This window comes from Siphateles boraxobius, unplaced genomic scaffold (genome assembly GCF_051911475.1).
Source record: "Siphateles boraxobius isolate OS27281-9 unplaced genomic scaffold, OSU_SipBor_1 19, whole genome shotgun sequence".
NCBI classification, from domain to species: domain Eukaryota; kingdom Metazoa; phylum Chordata; class Actinopteri; order Cypriniformes; family Leuciscidae; genus Siphateles; species Siphateles boraxobius.
Window position 1 is genome coordinate 30,210,982 of NW_027508799.1, and position 17,407 is coordinate 30,228,388.

General features: G+C 37.9%; 1 protein-coding gene across 4 annotated transcripts in view; it reads left to right on the top strand.

Moving 5' to 3' along the window:
• scube1 (signal peptide, CUB domain, EGF-like 1) overlaps positions 1-17,407 on the top strand; it is a 71,242-nt gene that overhangs the window by 15,355 nt on the left and 38,480 nt on the right. For all 4 annotated transcript variants that reach the window (XM_077234943.1, XM_077234944.1, XM_077234945.1 and 1 more), the window contains exons 4-5: positions 4,914-5,048; positions 16,574-16,699. In XM_077234943.1, the coding sequence (XP_077091058.1) occupies positions 4,914-5,048; positions 16,574-16,699 (261 nt within the window). The remainder of the gene's footprint in view (positions 1-4,913; positions 5,049-16,573; positions 16,700-17,407) is intronic.

Below are 17,407 nucleotides of genomic sequence, written 5' to 3' on the forward strand. Positions count from 1 at the left end.
AATAGTACTCGGTTTAAAAGTAATTTTGTTTAAAACCATTCCACAGATACCCAACCAAAAGTAATAGCACATAGGATGAGCAATAGCAATAGCGATGTTTGCCTTAATGTGGCTTGTGCCACTGATTACGCTCTACACACACACACACACACACACACACACACACACACACACACACACACACACACACACACACACACACACACACACACACACACACACACACACACACACACACACACACACATTCACAGAGTGTGTTCAAACAAACCTACTGAGCGCTAACCAAACCGCAAGCTCTTTGAAATGGGACGGAAATCAGTGCTGTGGCTTGTCTGCCTGGCTGATCTTGTGTAGGAAGTCGTTTTAGATCTCCACATGTTAACAAGTTAAAGCTTTAATTGATTTAGGATTGGCTAATGGGGAGCTGATTAAAGAGCATTTTACTGCAGTTCCTCTGTCTTTTTCATTTCCATTCTTATTTGTTTTCGCTCTATGTGCAGGCAGCTGGACTCAATGTGTTGATCATTTGGCCCTTTTTTTATGAATGCCTGCGTTGCTGCTGCTGTTTATTTATCTTTTGGCTGCTTTTCCCCTCTCGTTCCAACATCAGAATGGGAGAAGAGACCTCATACAGTTAGAATTACAACACGGGGGATGTTGTAACTTTAAACAAGAGAATTCTCAGTATACTATTCTGTTGAGTTGTTCACTTCACTTCAATTCACTTCACTTCAATTCAGGCCTCTTCTGTTCTCTTCTCTTCTATTGAATTCATTTCACTTAATTTCTATTTTATTTTGTTCTGTTTGTGTTGCTTCGCTTCTCTTCTTCATTATACTACTGTTCTGTTCTCTTGGCTTCGCTTCACTTCGTGTTCTGTTCACTTCTGTTGAGTTAATTTCTCTTCACTTCCATTTTGTCCTTTTCTGTTTGTCACTTCGCTTTGCTTTACTTCTGTTCAGTTTACTTCACTTCACTTCACTTCACTTCACTTCACTTAACTCGTGTTCTGTTGTTCTCAATTCTTTTGAGTTCATTCCACTTAAATTTTGTTCTGTTCTGTCCTCTTCACTTCTGTTAACTTTAGAGTTTATTTCACTTCACTTCACTTCTATTTCGTCTTGTTCTGTTCATTTTGCTAATGTTCTGTTCTGTTTATTTCACCTCCGTTTACATCAGTTGAGTTAATTTCACTTCACTTCTGTTCAGTTCTTTTGTGTTCTGTTCACTTCTTTCACTCCATTCTATAGACATGTTCAGTTTACTTCTGTTCCATTTAGTTTTCTTCACTTCTTCTCTTGACCTCTGTTCTTTTCTGTCCAGTCTTATTCTCACCTCTTATTCTTTGATTTTTTTGTTCTTCCACTTTTATTCTGTCCTCTATTTCACTCTTAATTTCCTCCCTCATCCTCTCTCTCTCTCTCTCTCTCTCTCTCTCTCTCTCTCTCTCTCTCTCTCTCTCTCTCTCTCTCTCTCTCTCTCTCTCTCTCTCCTTTTGTGTCATGTCATCTTAGATCTTTTCCAAATTAAAGTTTACACAAGAGCAATCAAACAAAAACAAAAGCTTTCTAGTTTAAACTCGCAGGCCAGGATGCCAAGGCTCTTGTTTAAATTTTGGCAGAGAGTGCCTTAATTGAGAGATGACAGCTGAAATGTTATTTTTTCCCCTCCTTTTAAAGCAAGAGAGTGCTGTCACACTGATGATATCTGTTTCTATTTCCACATTAAACACGGCACACAACACGCTCGCAGCTATTGAGTCACTCGAGACAGAGGCAGCCAGCATGTCTTCTCCAAACCCTCCTATCAAATATTACTCTTGTCCGTAAATAAGAAGCAAGCCACAACGACTGGATTGTTACATGCGGCAATAAAGAGATAAAAGCTTGTGATCTGGTTGGCCTTATATGTGATATTTCCCTGCATCTATTCCAGCATTTCTCTCAGGAGAAAAAAAGAGAAAGAGAGATGTCAACGTGTTTCAGGGAGGAAAGAAAAATAGTAAAAGGAGAGTGGAAAGACAGAGGTGACAACCTACAAAATAGCAACATGCTATTTTATTAGAAGGGTGGAGGTGAGATATCAACCACAATGTTGCATTAATTCTTTGAATACTTGTAAACACTGTAAATGAAGATTTAAAAGTTTTTTTTAAAGTTTTAAACACAAACTTTAAGATTTGAATACTTTTATTCAGTAAGGGACATTAATGAGATCTTTTATTTAGACATTAATGAGATCTCAACTGGGATTGTTCTTTCCTAAAAGTATCTTGAGCTCTGTTCATGCGGTTATTAAAGCAAAATCAGTTTGATTTAACTCAAATTATATTATGCTGGTAATGTCATTCATAATTAAATTAAATTAAATTAAATCAATGTGAAATAGAAACATTTTCACTAGAAATCTAATATTTTTAAACCCTACTATGTGGTACAAAAAGCTTTCGGTTTCTGGGGAAGACAGGGATTCCTCTGTGGCCGAGGGCATAAAGACCCCCTCTCTCGAAGGGTACAGTAGGACAGTAAAGGCCTTGCTGTCCTGGCTGTGTTACGAGATGCCCCTGCGGATGCTAAAATAAGAGTTATGTCGCCAGGTAAACCCAGGAGCCACATAATAAACCACTGTGACCAAATTAAACCATGAAATGTTGTGGATGAGTGTATGAATGCATGCCCTACATTCATGCATGTATTTCGGCTGATGCATTTTGATATCATCGTTACTTATTAGGACGTCACGAGGAAGAAATAGAAAATGGATACCTATAACGTTAGCCCAAATAAAGTGTACAAAACAATGAGATCCACTCAGGACACCAAAGCCAGAGTTCGTAAGTCAGTTAGTCTCCGTTAGCACAGTTGTCTTAGCTTGTACGCTATGGGGTGTTGTTGAAGTCAGTGGGCAAGATAAGTGTGCTTTTGAGAGGTCTTTACATACACAAATAAAGAGCTCGTAAAACTCACTGCCTCTCAACACACTCCAGAAAGACAGGGCTGTAAACACAAACACACGTCCACATTAGGTGTCACACAACATGTAAATGTGACACGGTGTGGAAACTGCAATCTCTCTCCATATACACAACAGTCACTTTGAGCATGTTTGTGAATGCAGCGCTGATAATTCATCTATAACAGTTGAGGAAACCAACGCCTCATTTACTAAAGCTTTGATGCTCATTCAGCCTTCCAGTGTACAACATTCAACGCTAGTTTTATAAGTGGCTTGTAAACAACAGAACCAGATTATACTAAACAGGCTGACAACGCATACTCTTACACTCGATCATGTGTTCTCACACATACAGGATGCAGGGAAGTCAGGCAACACAGATGTAGCTACTTTTGTTGGATCTAGGCTGCAATCAGGCTGTAGTGAAGTGAATCAGAGATACAAATGCCAGAGGAGGAAAATCTATGTGATCTTAAACTTTATTAATTATAAAAACATGGGAAGTTTTTAATTATAAAAATGTAATGGCCATCAGCCCATTCATAAACTACATAATCTTTTTAAAATTACCCTACTATATTGCTTACAATGTCTGTCTAGCATTGTAGTACAATACTTTTTATTAGGACATGCAACATTTTTTTTTCGTTCTTCACTTTTTGTTCAGTCTTGACATTTCCCATATTAAAGCATGATTTAATAAAGCATTTTAAAATCACAGTTATACTTTTTTTTAATTCTGTCTTGCTGCTAGTTATTTAATTGTATTATTTATTTTTAAATTTTACTTTATTTTATTTCAAAGTTTCAGTAATGCTACCATAATTTACTTTAGCTTTGTTTTGTTTCGTTTAAGGTTTGAGTAATACTGCCAGAATTCATTTAAGCGGTCTATTAAAATAATATGTAAATGAATTCCAACATTTTTGTTTAGTGTCATTTAGTTTTGTTTGGTTTCGTTTAAGGTTTGAGTAATACTACCAGAATTCACTTATGTTGTCTATTCAAACTATAATGTAAATTCCAAACATCTTTTGTTTTATTTCTTCGTTTTGTTTTGTTTGTTTATGTTGTCTTGTCTTTCAAATGATAGCTGTATGAATTCCAGACGTGATCTCCTTTAATGGTCTTCCAGTGTCTATGGTGGTTATGCCCCTGTTAACCTTAGCCTGAGGTGAATGTTAGCAAACATTCAGCAGAAACCTCTTTTAATTTAAATGATAAAAATCACAACTGGCCTGTGAGAATGACAGGCCACATAGCTGGAAAAGTGACGTGTGACAGAAGAGTGTCAGTGGTAGTACTCCGAGACAGCGAGACATAATAGCACCCCTGAGAGAGAGAGAGAGAGAGAGAGAGAGAGAGAGAGAGAGAGAGAGAGAGAGAGAGAGAGAGAGAGTTATGGGCTGCCGACTCCACAGAGGCAGGTTGCTGTATTAGGGCTGCGTAAAACTCACTCATGTGTGTTACTGGTCTCCAGTGTCATGCTGTTACTCAAACCAACGCACCCACAATGCCATTTATAGAGCTATCAAAGACACAGCAATGGGCAAACACACATACAGATTGGACATTGATTTATGATACTCACATCCAAACAGCTTAAAAAAGTGTATCCTTCATGTTTTTAACAATTTATCCCATACTACTGATGGTTTGGATGACAGACTTATTTCAATCTGTTATGTGCGTCTGTTTACTGGTTTATTTGTCTGGTAGATGTGTTTGAAAACTGGAATATCAAACTACTCGTTTAATAAACATTCTTCAGTAGCCGCAGAGAGGAAATCAAGGAAAATCATCTCCGGATAAACAAACACTGTTGCAAATACCTGAGCTTGAGCCGGCTTTGGTTACGCAGAGAGACTGAGAATGACGGGTTTGCCCAGATCCTTGTGCTTGAATGCCTGTGTTTGTGTGTCTTGTAATGACCGTGTGCGTTCGTGTCTCTCTAGATGTGGACGAATGTATGGACAACAACGGCGGCTGTCAGCAAATCTGCGTCAACACTATGGGCAGTTATGAGTGCCAGTGCAAAAACGGGTTCTTCCTGAGTGACAACCAGCACACCTGCATCCACCGCTCGGATGGTGAGTCTCATCCTGCTAATACTGAGCACCGTCCCGGCCAGCTTTGACCCAAACAAACCACACATTTGGTTTTTTAGCTTGTGTTTGAAGTTTTATTGTTGCTTCACCTGCAGTCAAATCTCATTGGTCTAAAATCACGCTCGGTTTGTGAATACATTTGTGCAAAAAAACTGTTCAATTAATGAATAAAATATAAAATGTTAGGGAATAAAAAAACTTTAAAACATGAGAAAAAATTACTTTAAAGCTAATTAATATTAATATTATATTATATTATATTATATTATGTTATATAAAAAGGAGCTCAAAGTTAAGACATAAAAAGTTAAGACATAAATAGATAAAAAATATAACTTGATATTAACTTTTAGGACTTTTTTATTTAAAAGAAAAAGAAAAAACACATTAAAGTTAAAACTTACAGTAACTTATGTTTGGTCACTAAATTAAGATATTAAGTCATTTTGTATTATATTTGATACACTTTAAGCTGCAAAATGTATAAATGCATAATATAGCTTTACCTAGGGATGTCTTGATATCATATGCATTTTGAGTTGTGTACTTTATGAAAAGTGATCCAGTCCCGTACTAAAAGTTGTGATTTACGTCTGTCATTTTGTCACTTTTGCTGTTATTGATGACAGAAGCATACACCTCCTCTTGGAAGCTTGTAATGTCCATTTTGTTATTCTGATTATGTGTCCATGTGTACTCTGTCATTCTCACTGTGGGTTCAGAACAGCCAATTCAGCAGCGTCTCACTCCTGACAGTCTTGACCCTGGACAGAGCTGAGGGTCAGAGGTGGAAGTTGAAGGCTTGAACGCGCAGGCGGCCAGCGGGCATGTCTTTGTGTGTGGATGGTGCATGCATGCAGTTCAAATGTATGGTAAAGTCAGTCATGACGTGTGTCTGTGTGTGTAGATCATGCGACCCTCTTGTGCTTTCTCATTCCGCCTGTCAAAAATTAACTAATGATGCTTCTCCATGTTGAGGCGGACACATTCCCACACACTACGCAAATCTAAGCAATTTGCACACAAAGTCATGAATGAGAGTGGGTTGCTTCGTAATCGCATCTTTGATGTCCCTCACAATCATGTGTGGAATGTGGAGAGGAGTGTATGGCCCCTCCTTTTCATCCTCTCCTACTTTTTTAGGCTATATTTGCAGTTTTTTCATAGGCTCTGTGATCTTTAGGATGTGTGTGTGTGTGTGTGTGTGTGTGTGTGTGTGTGTGTGTGTGTGTGTGTGTGTGTGTGTGTGTGTGTGTGTGTGTGTGTGTGTGTGTGTGTGTGCGTGTGTGTGTGTGTGTGCATGTGTGCGTGTGTGTATGTGTGTGTGTATGTGTGTGTGTGTGTACGCAGTGTATATATAAATGAGTATGCACTGAGTAGTATGTCCATATAAATGGACTGTTAAAATGGATAACTGTTTTAAAAAGTGAATTTTCACTATTATTTACAACAGGATTTGCATTTTCATGGGTTTAAATTAAAAGTTTTTTGTTATAAGAGACAATAAAAACAACCACTACTTTCATGGCAAAAAAATTAACTTGATTTACAAAAGTCAATGAATTTGCGATGGATGTTTTAACATTTTTGACAAGCCAAACATGTCAGTCTCGTGAAATTTATTATAACATGTAATTTATTTAAGCCACAAAATAAACTTAATTCCATAAAATAAGTATAATGAACTACACAAAAAGCATTTCAAACCTCTCCGGCACCTTTTGTACAGACATCCCAGCCTGCAAGAAGTCATTTCTGCGAGGTATCTCTTTTTGTTGACCGGGGGTTGGGGCTGGCGGGCATTGAACTAATTTGCGGGCATCAGGGAGCCGCTATCAATATGCGGGAGACTCCCTGAACTTCCGGAAGACTTGGGATGTCTGTTTTATAATTAATCAAAATCAAACATTCACCCCTCACGCATGTTATCATGTCTGTCAAAAACTTAGGCTGGCTGTCGGTTGGAATATTACAACTAAAAACATGGACATAACACACTGATGGACATCAATCACTTCACTGAATAAATAATTATTACCTTACGATCCATCTGTTTTCAAATCTACATCATTTAAATATCACGACATCGATGTCTGTCAAAAAATAACGTGCACAATACGCGGTAGTATATACGAGAAGAGGTCCAGCGAGTCACATATTTCCTGGGAAACCCAGACTACCGGATGATTTGAGTATGTCATCACTTTCCGAGAAGGAGAAAATGACGGCCTGAGCGGCTTCATCATGGTGTCTGTCAGAGACCATAACGTACATAATACACAACACACGTGAGTATAAAATTGTTCTTCACTCTCTTAAAACTGAATCGGAATGATCAGGGAATTGAGTAAAATACTTCACACTACATGCTAGAGAATAAATGCCAATTCCAAAATTATTTTCAAGAATTTTCTAGTCTTCACTGATCTTTTTTCATAATTGCTCATTTCCCCTATTTTTTACATTTCACTGTAAGATGATCAGAGCGGGAGGAAAATGATAGAGCCAGTCTGGAGCTGGACAGAAAAAGATAGAATTTGAGAGGAGGGGTACAGAAATGCTCCATATTTGCTTTTGGTGAATCTCTGCTCCTGGATGTAGTATTTTTACTTCAAAAGCAAAACTTCAGTAAATACTCTAGTAGTGTATGTTTTTATGTGAGTAAGTGTGTGGTGCGTTTGTGTACTTGTCGGTAAACAATCTAAATGGTTGTTTTTGTGGATAGCTAACTGATGTGCTGTGGCAGTCCTGGAAGACGCCGCACGCTACACACACACACACACACACACACACACACACACACACACACACACACACACACACACACACACACACACACACACACACACACACACACACACACACACACACACACACACACTGCTCTATATACCTACTGTAAACAGAAAGATGAATCAGATACTTGCCACTGGAAAGACTGGGTACCTTTTCAATTATGAATTTTATGAGGAATAGTGTTCTGCTCAAAGTCGTCAGCTAGCTTTTATTTTTTATTTAGCATTTTATTTTACTTTTTTACTTTTTACTTTTATTTATGTTGTTAATTCAGTACTATTTAAATTAAGCTGTCTGACATACAGATATTTAGATATTTTACATAAGACAAAATAATCCTACAATAGTAAAAAACAAATTATACCCGTACACAATTACAGAAGGCTGTAAACAGTGAGGCGTAGAGTAAAATCAGATAGTTTACCAGATCAAGAAAATATGCAGACAGTAGCTGGGTTTCCACCCACATATTTTCACGTAAAAAATGCTGAATGGATATGGCAAAATGAAAATAATAATAATAATAATAATAATTAAATAATAATAATAATAATACATTCTATCTTTTGCTTATTTTTATTTTTAATATGATGTAATATTTACTACTATTTTACTATTTTTATTATTTATTATTAAATTTTTATTAATTAATTATTGTAAAAAAAAAAAATTTATATAAAAATTATATTAAAAAAATACATTTATAACATTTAATTAAGTAAGAAATTTACTTGCAATTTCAATTGGTGCCATTAATGGTGCAGAAATGACACGCTGTACCTTTAAGCCCGCGTACAGTTTTCCTCATCTGCCTCATAGTCTCACAGTCAGACACACTGATTACAAACAGGCAAGCTTTCACACGTTTAATCTCACCCTAAATGAACCTCTCACCTTCCTTCATCACCCTCACTCATCAATAGTGTGTGTTTGGGTATCTGTGTGTGTGAATGTGTGTATGTTTCTTGTTTACAGTAAGTCTGTCACCAGTATGGCCCATTGGCTCATGCCTAGGCTTATGTGTGTGTGTGTGTGTGTGTGTGTGTGTGTGTGTGTGTGTGTGTGTGTGTGTGTGTGTGTGTGTGTGTGTGTGTGTGTGTGTGTGTGTGAGAGAGAGAGAGAGAGAGAGAGAGATGTGTGGTGTTGTGTGTTTACAATTCTTCACTCACCAGTGCGTCCTACTGGCCTGAGTTTAGCGCAGTGTTGTGTGTGTGTTGTGAGTGTGTGTGCGTGTGTGAGACATTGGCGCCGTCTGTCTGCTGTGGAAAACTAGAGCTCTATAAGAGGCCATGTTCCTTTGACTAAAGCTTCTGTCAGTTCTATTGACCTGTGTGGGTCACTGTTACTGTAATGTCCATAACAGTTCATATAGTTAATGAAAGTTTTACGGCAGTTGTTAGGTCTATTTATATATAGGCTATGCATGAATAACCATATGCAATAAGCATCTACATAAAATCTAAAAGCAATCTGTCTATTTGTCTATCTCTCTGTCTATGTCTCTGTATATCTGTCTGTCCATACCTCAATGTGTCTATCCATCTGTCTGTCTGTTTGTCTATCTATCTCTCCATCCATCTACCTATCTATCCTTTTCTATCCATCCTTCTGTCTATCCATCCATCAGTCCATCTATCGATCAGTCAGTCAGCCTGTCTGTCTATCCTTCTGTCTATCCATCAGTCAATATGTATATCCGTTGACCTGCCTGTATCCATCCCTTCCTCAATCTGTCTATCCATCCTTGTGTCTATCATCCATCAATCTGTCTATCTGCCAGAGAATCTATCTTTCTGTCTATCCATCCGTAAATCTATTTATCTACCTGTCTGTCTACCTACCCCTTAGTCTGTCTATCCGTATGCCTATCTCTCCATCCATCAATCTGTCTATCCCTCTGTCTGTCTCAGTGAGAGTCGAAATAGTAAGTACACACACAGAAGGAAACAATAAAGCCTGATGGCTATGAGTCGTCAGGGATGTGTTTCCATTATCGCTATTTTTTCTTCACTATTCTTTTTTTATAGTTGTGCCTCAAACATTCCTGGGAAAGAGTGACTATTGTTTCTTTGAAACCCTGTTTAGTTTACACAGTTATAAACTGAGTTTCTGCTCCAAATGGCCCAGTGCCACTGATAGTGCCAGAGCAGCCTAACCTAGTGGATGTAAACCCTTCACGTTCCCGTCATCTCTGTTCCCGCTCTGGATGGAAAGAGATTGTAGATTTTTTATTTATTTATTGTTAACTTATTATTGCAGTATCAGTCCCGCTCATTTGCTTGCATTTCATTTTGTTTATTTATTTATTTTTCTCTGGAACCATTCCGTCCCCGTGTTCTTCTGGCCCGAGCTGTCCAGTTTGAAAATGAAGCCTTGGCTCCTGATAGGATTTTAAATATGGCACGAAATGTCACCACATGTTGTGAAAATAATAACCCTGTAAATTCTTCTCAACCACTGATAGCCTGGCGATTGTTGGTGGATTGTAAATTAGGACTTTACTTTTTTTCTGCCCAGCCAACAGCCCGTCGGCTTCTCCGGACTCGGAAAGGTAGAAGTAACCAATGGGTTTGGCAGTGTAGTGTGAATGAATCAGAACCTTTCCTAAATATTTAAAGAAATAATTCACCTAAAACTGAAAATCCTGTCGTTATTTACTCACCCTCATGTCGTTCCAAACCTGTATGCTGTTATTTTTCCAATAAAACAAGAGGAGAAATTTGGAATTGAACTGTACATAGTGACCACATCTGTCCTTTTGCTCCCAAAAGGACAAAAAAGTCCTATGAAATAACATACAATGTGTGCATGCATGTAAGTGATTCCCGCCTATTATGTGTGACATGACGGTCTTCAGGTCTACCTGTGTCTACCTCATTCTCCTTCTGTCGGGAGAAAATCATTAATGCATTGGCTCACCCCGGCGCCACCCCTACAGTTCAGACGCTGGTGGAGAAATGCAGGCTGATGATTTATGAGCACATGAGAGGAATACAACCCAAACTCACACACACACACACACACACACACACACACACGCACACACACACACACACACACGCACACACACACACACACACACACACACACACACACACACACACACACACACACACACACACACACACACACACACACACACACACACACACACACACACACACACAGACACACACACACACACACACACACACACACACACACACACACACACACACACACACACACACACACACTCTGTACACATTGATAGAGACACATTATCACATCTTCACATGAGCATTAGATTCTGGTAAGATTAGAGTAAGATCTCTCTTAAAGGGGACATTTTTAAAAAGTGCTGTTCTTTTTAACTTTTTATTCATCAAAGAATCCTGAAAAAAATATTCAACGTTGACATTTCAACATTTGAACACCAATTCAGCATATTATAATGATTTCTGAAGACTTGAGTAATGGCTTCTTGCATTACAGGAATTAATTATATTTCAAAATATATTAAAATAGAAAACAGCTATTTTAAATTGTAATTATATTTCACAATATTAACTGTTTTACTTCATTTTTTTATCAAATGAATGGTGGCGAGCCATTTGGTGAGCATAATGAGATTTCTTTCAAAAACATTGAAAAATCTCACCGACCTAAAAATTTTAGTTGGTGGTGAAAACGTCACATCTCTCTTCACCCTCTTTTATTCTCACTATCTGTCCTGTGAAGGATAACAGCAGAAAAGGTGGGATTAAGAGAGAAAAAACAGTAAAGATAAACACTGCTGATTGACCATTAGGTGGCAAATGTTTTTATTTGGATTGTGTGAGGAAATGAAGTGAGTTAAACGCATCCACTGCACACACACACACACACACACACACACACACACACACACACACACACACACACACACACACACACACACACACACACACACACACACACACACACACACACACACACACACACACACACACACACACACACACACACACACAGTGTAAGTAAAGTGTCTTAGACCTTTCACTCGCACACGGCCACCCGGTCCTGTCCCGAGTCCCCAGCAAACATCCTGCTCAGACGGTGGAATCCTGCAGGGTCACGGCAGAGGTCAAAGGGCATGAGCATGTGCGTATTTTTGCTTGTAGTCCTAGAGAATTTTTTTTCTTTCTTTTTTTTACATAAAAATGGTGATGAGTGATGACTTAATACTCTTTAAATAAAGAGTTTTGAGTAGCATGTTTGAAAACTATTTCAGTCCTCTCACGGCCGAAACTTTCTCTGGACCAGTTTTAGGGTGGAAGAACTTTGATTGAACTGTACGGAACACACACCCACACACTCGCTTACAAACACATGCACATATACTGCTGAGGTGCTGACAGCGAATGGGCACTGAAGGTCTTGCCCACTGTCTTCCGTTGGTTATAAATACTGTGATTAAATATTAGCTTTTCAGCTGAAGTAACCTTCATGAGCTGCTGCGTTTCCTCTTTTGCTCTGTTTTTATAGTTTTCTTTATGTCTTTTCCCTAACAGTTTAAGATGTAGTTTGACTGTGGCAGGTGGAGTCATCTTGGTAAGAGGGATGGACTGGCTATAAGGAGAACCGGAACTTTTCCCTTGACTTGCGGGCCAGCTGTCAAAACTTGTTTAAATATACAAAGCAAATATGCAAAGATTTAAAAGAAGTAAACGTTCTGAAGCCGAGTCATTTAAAGGGACTTCTCACCCCAAAAAGGTGGATCATATTTTTTTTATTCTGTCATTATGCCTTCTAAAAAGTGGAAAAAGCACCATAAAAGGATCAAAAATTATCCAAATGACTCATGTAGTACATTTTCTAAGTCTTCTAAAGTCATACAGCTTTGTGTACAGACTCAAATTTAAGTCACTTTTCACTGAGAATCTGCTGCAACTGGAGCATTGAGCTTGTGAACTGGATCAGTTTTGTTTGTGTATTGTATAATATTGTATATTAATTGAAGAATCATTTATAAAATTCTTGATTTTACTTCATAACACTTCTTAACATACTGTCTTTCCTTCATCTTTCATTCAAAAACCAGTCATTCAAAATATAATCGATATGGTAGTATGTTGAATAACTAAAATCATATCTAATATATAAATATATAACAAATTCTGGTTGGTAGAAGTGAGCAAGATTAGAGGTGTCCTGATACATGTCGAGCTGTGTTTTTTTCTCTTTCTCCCACTTTTGCTATCAGACTCTTTCCTCACTGAAGAAAACAGCTGCGTTATGTCAGAATAGAGGCGTGAAGGCTAAAGTGTGTATGTTTGCCTCAGTGTATGATCACCAGCTATTTGTAAACCTTTATGTCGAGGGAGAGACAGAAGTAGAGAGTAGAAATGCACATAGACACCGGGATACTGTCTCTTTCTCCAGTCACAGTGACATCAATAAGGGTCACTGGTTTAGTCGGGGAAGGTTCCAGAAAAGGCCCACTTTAACGTTAACCGTAATTAATAAGCTTGTGTGTGTGTGTGTGTGTGTGTGTGTGTGTGTGTGTGTGTGTGTGTGTGTGTGTGTGTGTGTGTGTGTGTGTGTGTGTGTGTGTGTGTGTGTGTGTGTGTGTGTGTGTGTGTGTGAGAGAGAGAGAGAGAGAGAGAGAGAGAACTTGTGACGAGCTGTTGAGAAAGCTTGTGTTTGAAGAAGAGATTGGGGAGGGTTTTTGGAAAAGGCTGTTTTCAGTTGAAGGACATCAATGGTTGCTGGTGAAAAAAGAGCCTCATTGAAATTCATGGCTTAGTACCTATAGCATTGTGCATTTGGAGAGAGATTGAAAGTCTGACAGATTTCAATTAAAATGGCATTTACAAGAGATGGGAAAAAAGGGGGCCTGAGGCCGTGTTTGTGTATGCACTCATATAACTGGTTTTTATTGAAATTAATTTGTTACATGAAATGACAGACTTGTCAAACTTTGCCAAATGCGACAAGATTTTAATGTAACCTTGGAGAACAGTTACATCAGTTCCTGTTAGCAAGACTATTACAGGTGTCATATTGTAATCATTTTTATAATTAATAATATTAGTCACAGTTGTTTTGCGCCCAGTCATAATTTAGTTTTTCATTGCCTTTTCTCTGAACTTTAGAATTGAATAGGAAGCTTTAGAATTAAACAAGCTGTGCTTTTTAAATATAAATGCTATGAAATGAGTAAGAATGCTTTTCTGCTCTAGTGTCGTTTGACACACAAATGCTTTAGATTAGATCGAAATGATCTGTGAACTTGTTCAGATGTTTCAGAAGGATCTGCAGTGTTAGGTGTTATACACGCAGCCAGAAACAGCACAGATTTAAGCAGGTTTTCACAGATGTTGAAGTTGCTCATGTTCTGAACTCTTCATTTCTAACGATAGAGGAATTTTGAATTAACATTGACCCCTTGAATACAGTTAACATGCTGAACAATTTTACACATCAGAAGCAAGCTAAATCATATTCGGAGCCACTGGGCTAAAACAAAACTTTTCCACCCTTTTAAAGAGTTATCGGATATGGGGGCCATCTTAGGAGGTCTTTATTTCAAATTTATCCACATTATGTTGATGTTCAGAGCTACAAAGACAGATTCCATCCTATTCTCCCCATCTATGGGCATATGAGACTGTTTTGTCGGGCCAGAAGAAATGCCGGGTTAAGCTGTACTGTAATTGGTGTATAAATTATTATACCTTAGACTTTAAAAGGTGGCTTCTCTTTTGACATTGCATTTGGGGCTTTTAGAGCACTTATTTTAAGTGGTGGGTTTATGAGTAACAGAGCGCATGCACACACAGAGTGTATACTGATATTAAACACACGTATGTGCATGAGTCTGCTGTCTTTTTCTCTCACAAGCACTCACTTAAAATTTCCCATAATTGCCATTTTCTCTCACATATTTCCTGAGTGCTGCTGTGGATGTACACAAATGGAGGAATGACAGTCTGAGGTGAAAGAGGTCAATATTTTGTTTCCTTTCCTGTCTGTGTTCTTGTGACAGCTGGATGGCATATTTAAAACTTTAGCCGGGCAGAAGGTCTTATTTTATCACCAGCACTTCCAGTTAAAACCCTATCTAAACCTGTGCAGCCCAATCAAGTCTCTCACTATATTAGTCTGCCAATCACTGACCTATAGTAATGGTGTTTAAAATGTTCCATAGTACTTCACACACTCACACCGTTGGGTGAGAATTGTGATAGATCTCTTTGTCGTTTAAAGGTTTGATGACCTCTCCAGAGTCCACGTTAATTAGGCACATCAAGGTGTCCTCTGGGACGCCGACAGAAAAGCAGCCTAATTTAGGCTCTGTCCTGAGAGCACTTAGCGCTTCTGAAGAGGCTTCAGAGGGGGCAGAGATGCAAGAACCCACCATGTTTCCACGGAGACTTGCTTTTGTGTACATACACATTCTTTGCTCATTGTTTGGCCTGAAGATGAGGAGGATGTCCATTAGAGAAGCCCAACAGTTTCTTTCTGTCACTCCTTGTCTGGCTCTTTTATTCCGGGCTTTTATGTTATCATTTTGTTTAGGAAACTTGGAGGATTCACTCGGTGAGAGATGCTGTGTTAGATAACCGTTACACTCTAATTATAAGATCAGAGAAAAAGGAAAGAGACACACTGAAATTTGTCATTTCCTGAATTGAACATTCTGTCATTTTATGCAATGTCATGTCATTCCAAAAACCCGCATGATTTTCTGCCGTATTTCTGCTATATATATATATATATATATATATATATATATATATATATGTTTGTATATATATGTAGCTTGTATACAGATAGATAGATAGATAGATAGATAGATAGATAGATAGATAGATAGATAGATAGATAGATAGATAGATAAAATATGTGTGTGTGTGTGTGTGTGTGTGTGTGTGTGTATATATACTGCTCATATTTCCTTACAACATTAAATCAGAGTTTTCAATCTTTAAAAATATTGAAAAACATATGGCTAAATTGTTGAGCCTTGAGCTGAACTGAATAACCAAATCATTCTGATTCGTGAACTGGATTAGGCGACTCATTGAAATTAGAACTGTTCGTTCATGATACATTGCTCTATTTATAAGGGCAATGACTTAAATTGTCTATTTTCACACATAGTCGACATATGCTGTCAGAAGATTTGGAATATAGAGCACAGGTTGAATGGACCACTTTTTTACGATACTTTGAGGACGTATTTAAGCCGCCCGCCATATTGGAAAAGTCAAAGCTGTATAATTTAATAATAATTTGAATAATAATAATAATTGCATGGAAAAAATCAATATGTACTTCATAATTTCACTTTTTGTCTTCCCTGGAAGAAAGAAAGTCATACGGGTTTAGAGCGATATGAGGGTGAGTAAACGATGACAGAATTTTCATTCGTGGGTGAATTATTCCTGTGGGTGAACCAGGAGGAGAGATTATGCAATCTCAGAAGAAAACAGGATTGTAGATGTTTGCTGAGCATGTTGTCCGTGGAGTGATCATGTCCTTTGTGTGCGCTTCCACAGGTCAGCCGGTGTCAGTGTTGTTCTCCGTGTGAAAAAAGGTCCTGTGGCAGAAACATTAAACTAATTTACACCACTCATAAAAATCACACGCTCATCTCCAGGAGCCTGTCAGAGGAGTGTTTGTAATGGGAGATTACATGACTGTAACTCAGGTTTCCCTTTTTCTCTCTGTCTTTCTTTTGGTAGATGGGATGAACTGTATGAATAAGGAACATGGCTGTGCCCATATCTGCAGAGAGACTCCCAAAGGTGGCGTGGCGTGTGAGTGCCGTCCAGGATTTGAGCTGGAGGAAAATCAACGTGACTGCAAATGTATGTACCAACTACATACATAATCATAATCGTAATCTACAAAATAATCATATTAATATCATTGCTCCCTCTATCTCTCAGACTCCTAAATCTTAAATATGTACATTGTTAGTCATGTAACCCCTAACCAGAATATATTTGATACGACTGTGAGTTTAAATCCTTTTAAAACATTTGTCAAAAATACTACTCATTTCTTCAGGTGTAAAACTTTTGGTCACACTATGAACTATGACTTTTGCCTCAATACACTCATAATTATTGTTTATTAATAGTTAGTAATGTAGTTGTTAAGTTTAGGAATTGTGTAGGGTGAAGGGATGTAGAATATGTAATGCAGAATAAGGCATTATTATGTGTTTTATAAGTACTAATAAACAGCCAATATCCTAGTGATATGCATGCTAATAAGCAACAAGTTAATAGTGAGAATTGGACCCTAAACTAAAGTGATCCCAAACTTTTTAGTAAAGTAAAACATTCTACTTGATGAACATTTAAAATGGCCACATTATAATTATAATTAATGTAGCTACAAATTATATTGTCATCATGTATGTATTGATCTCATGGAAGTTAACAACACTTGTTTAGATTCTTTTCAAGTGGTATGAAAAATCCCTTAGTTTTTCCTTATGGCCACAAGTGGCTTCTGAATTTCCATCTCAAAGAAAAACGTCTGGTGGCATCAAAGCTAAACAACAGGTT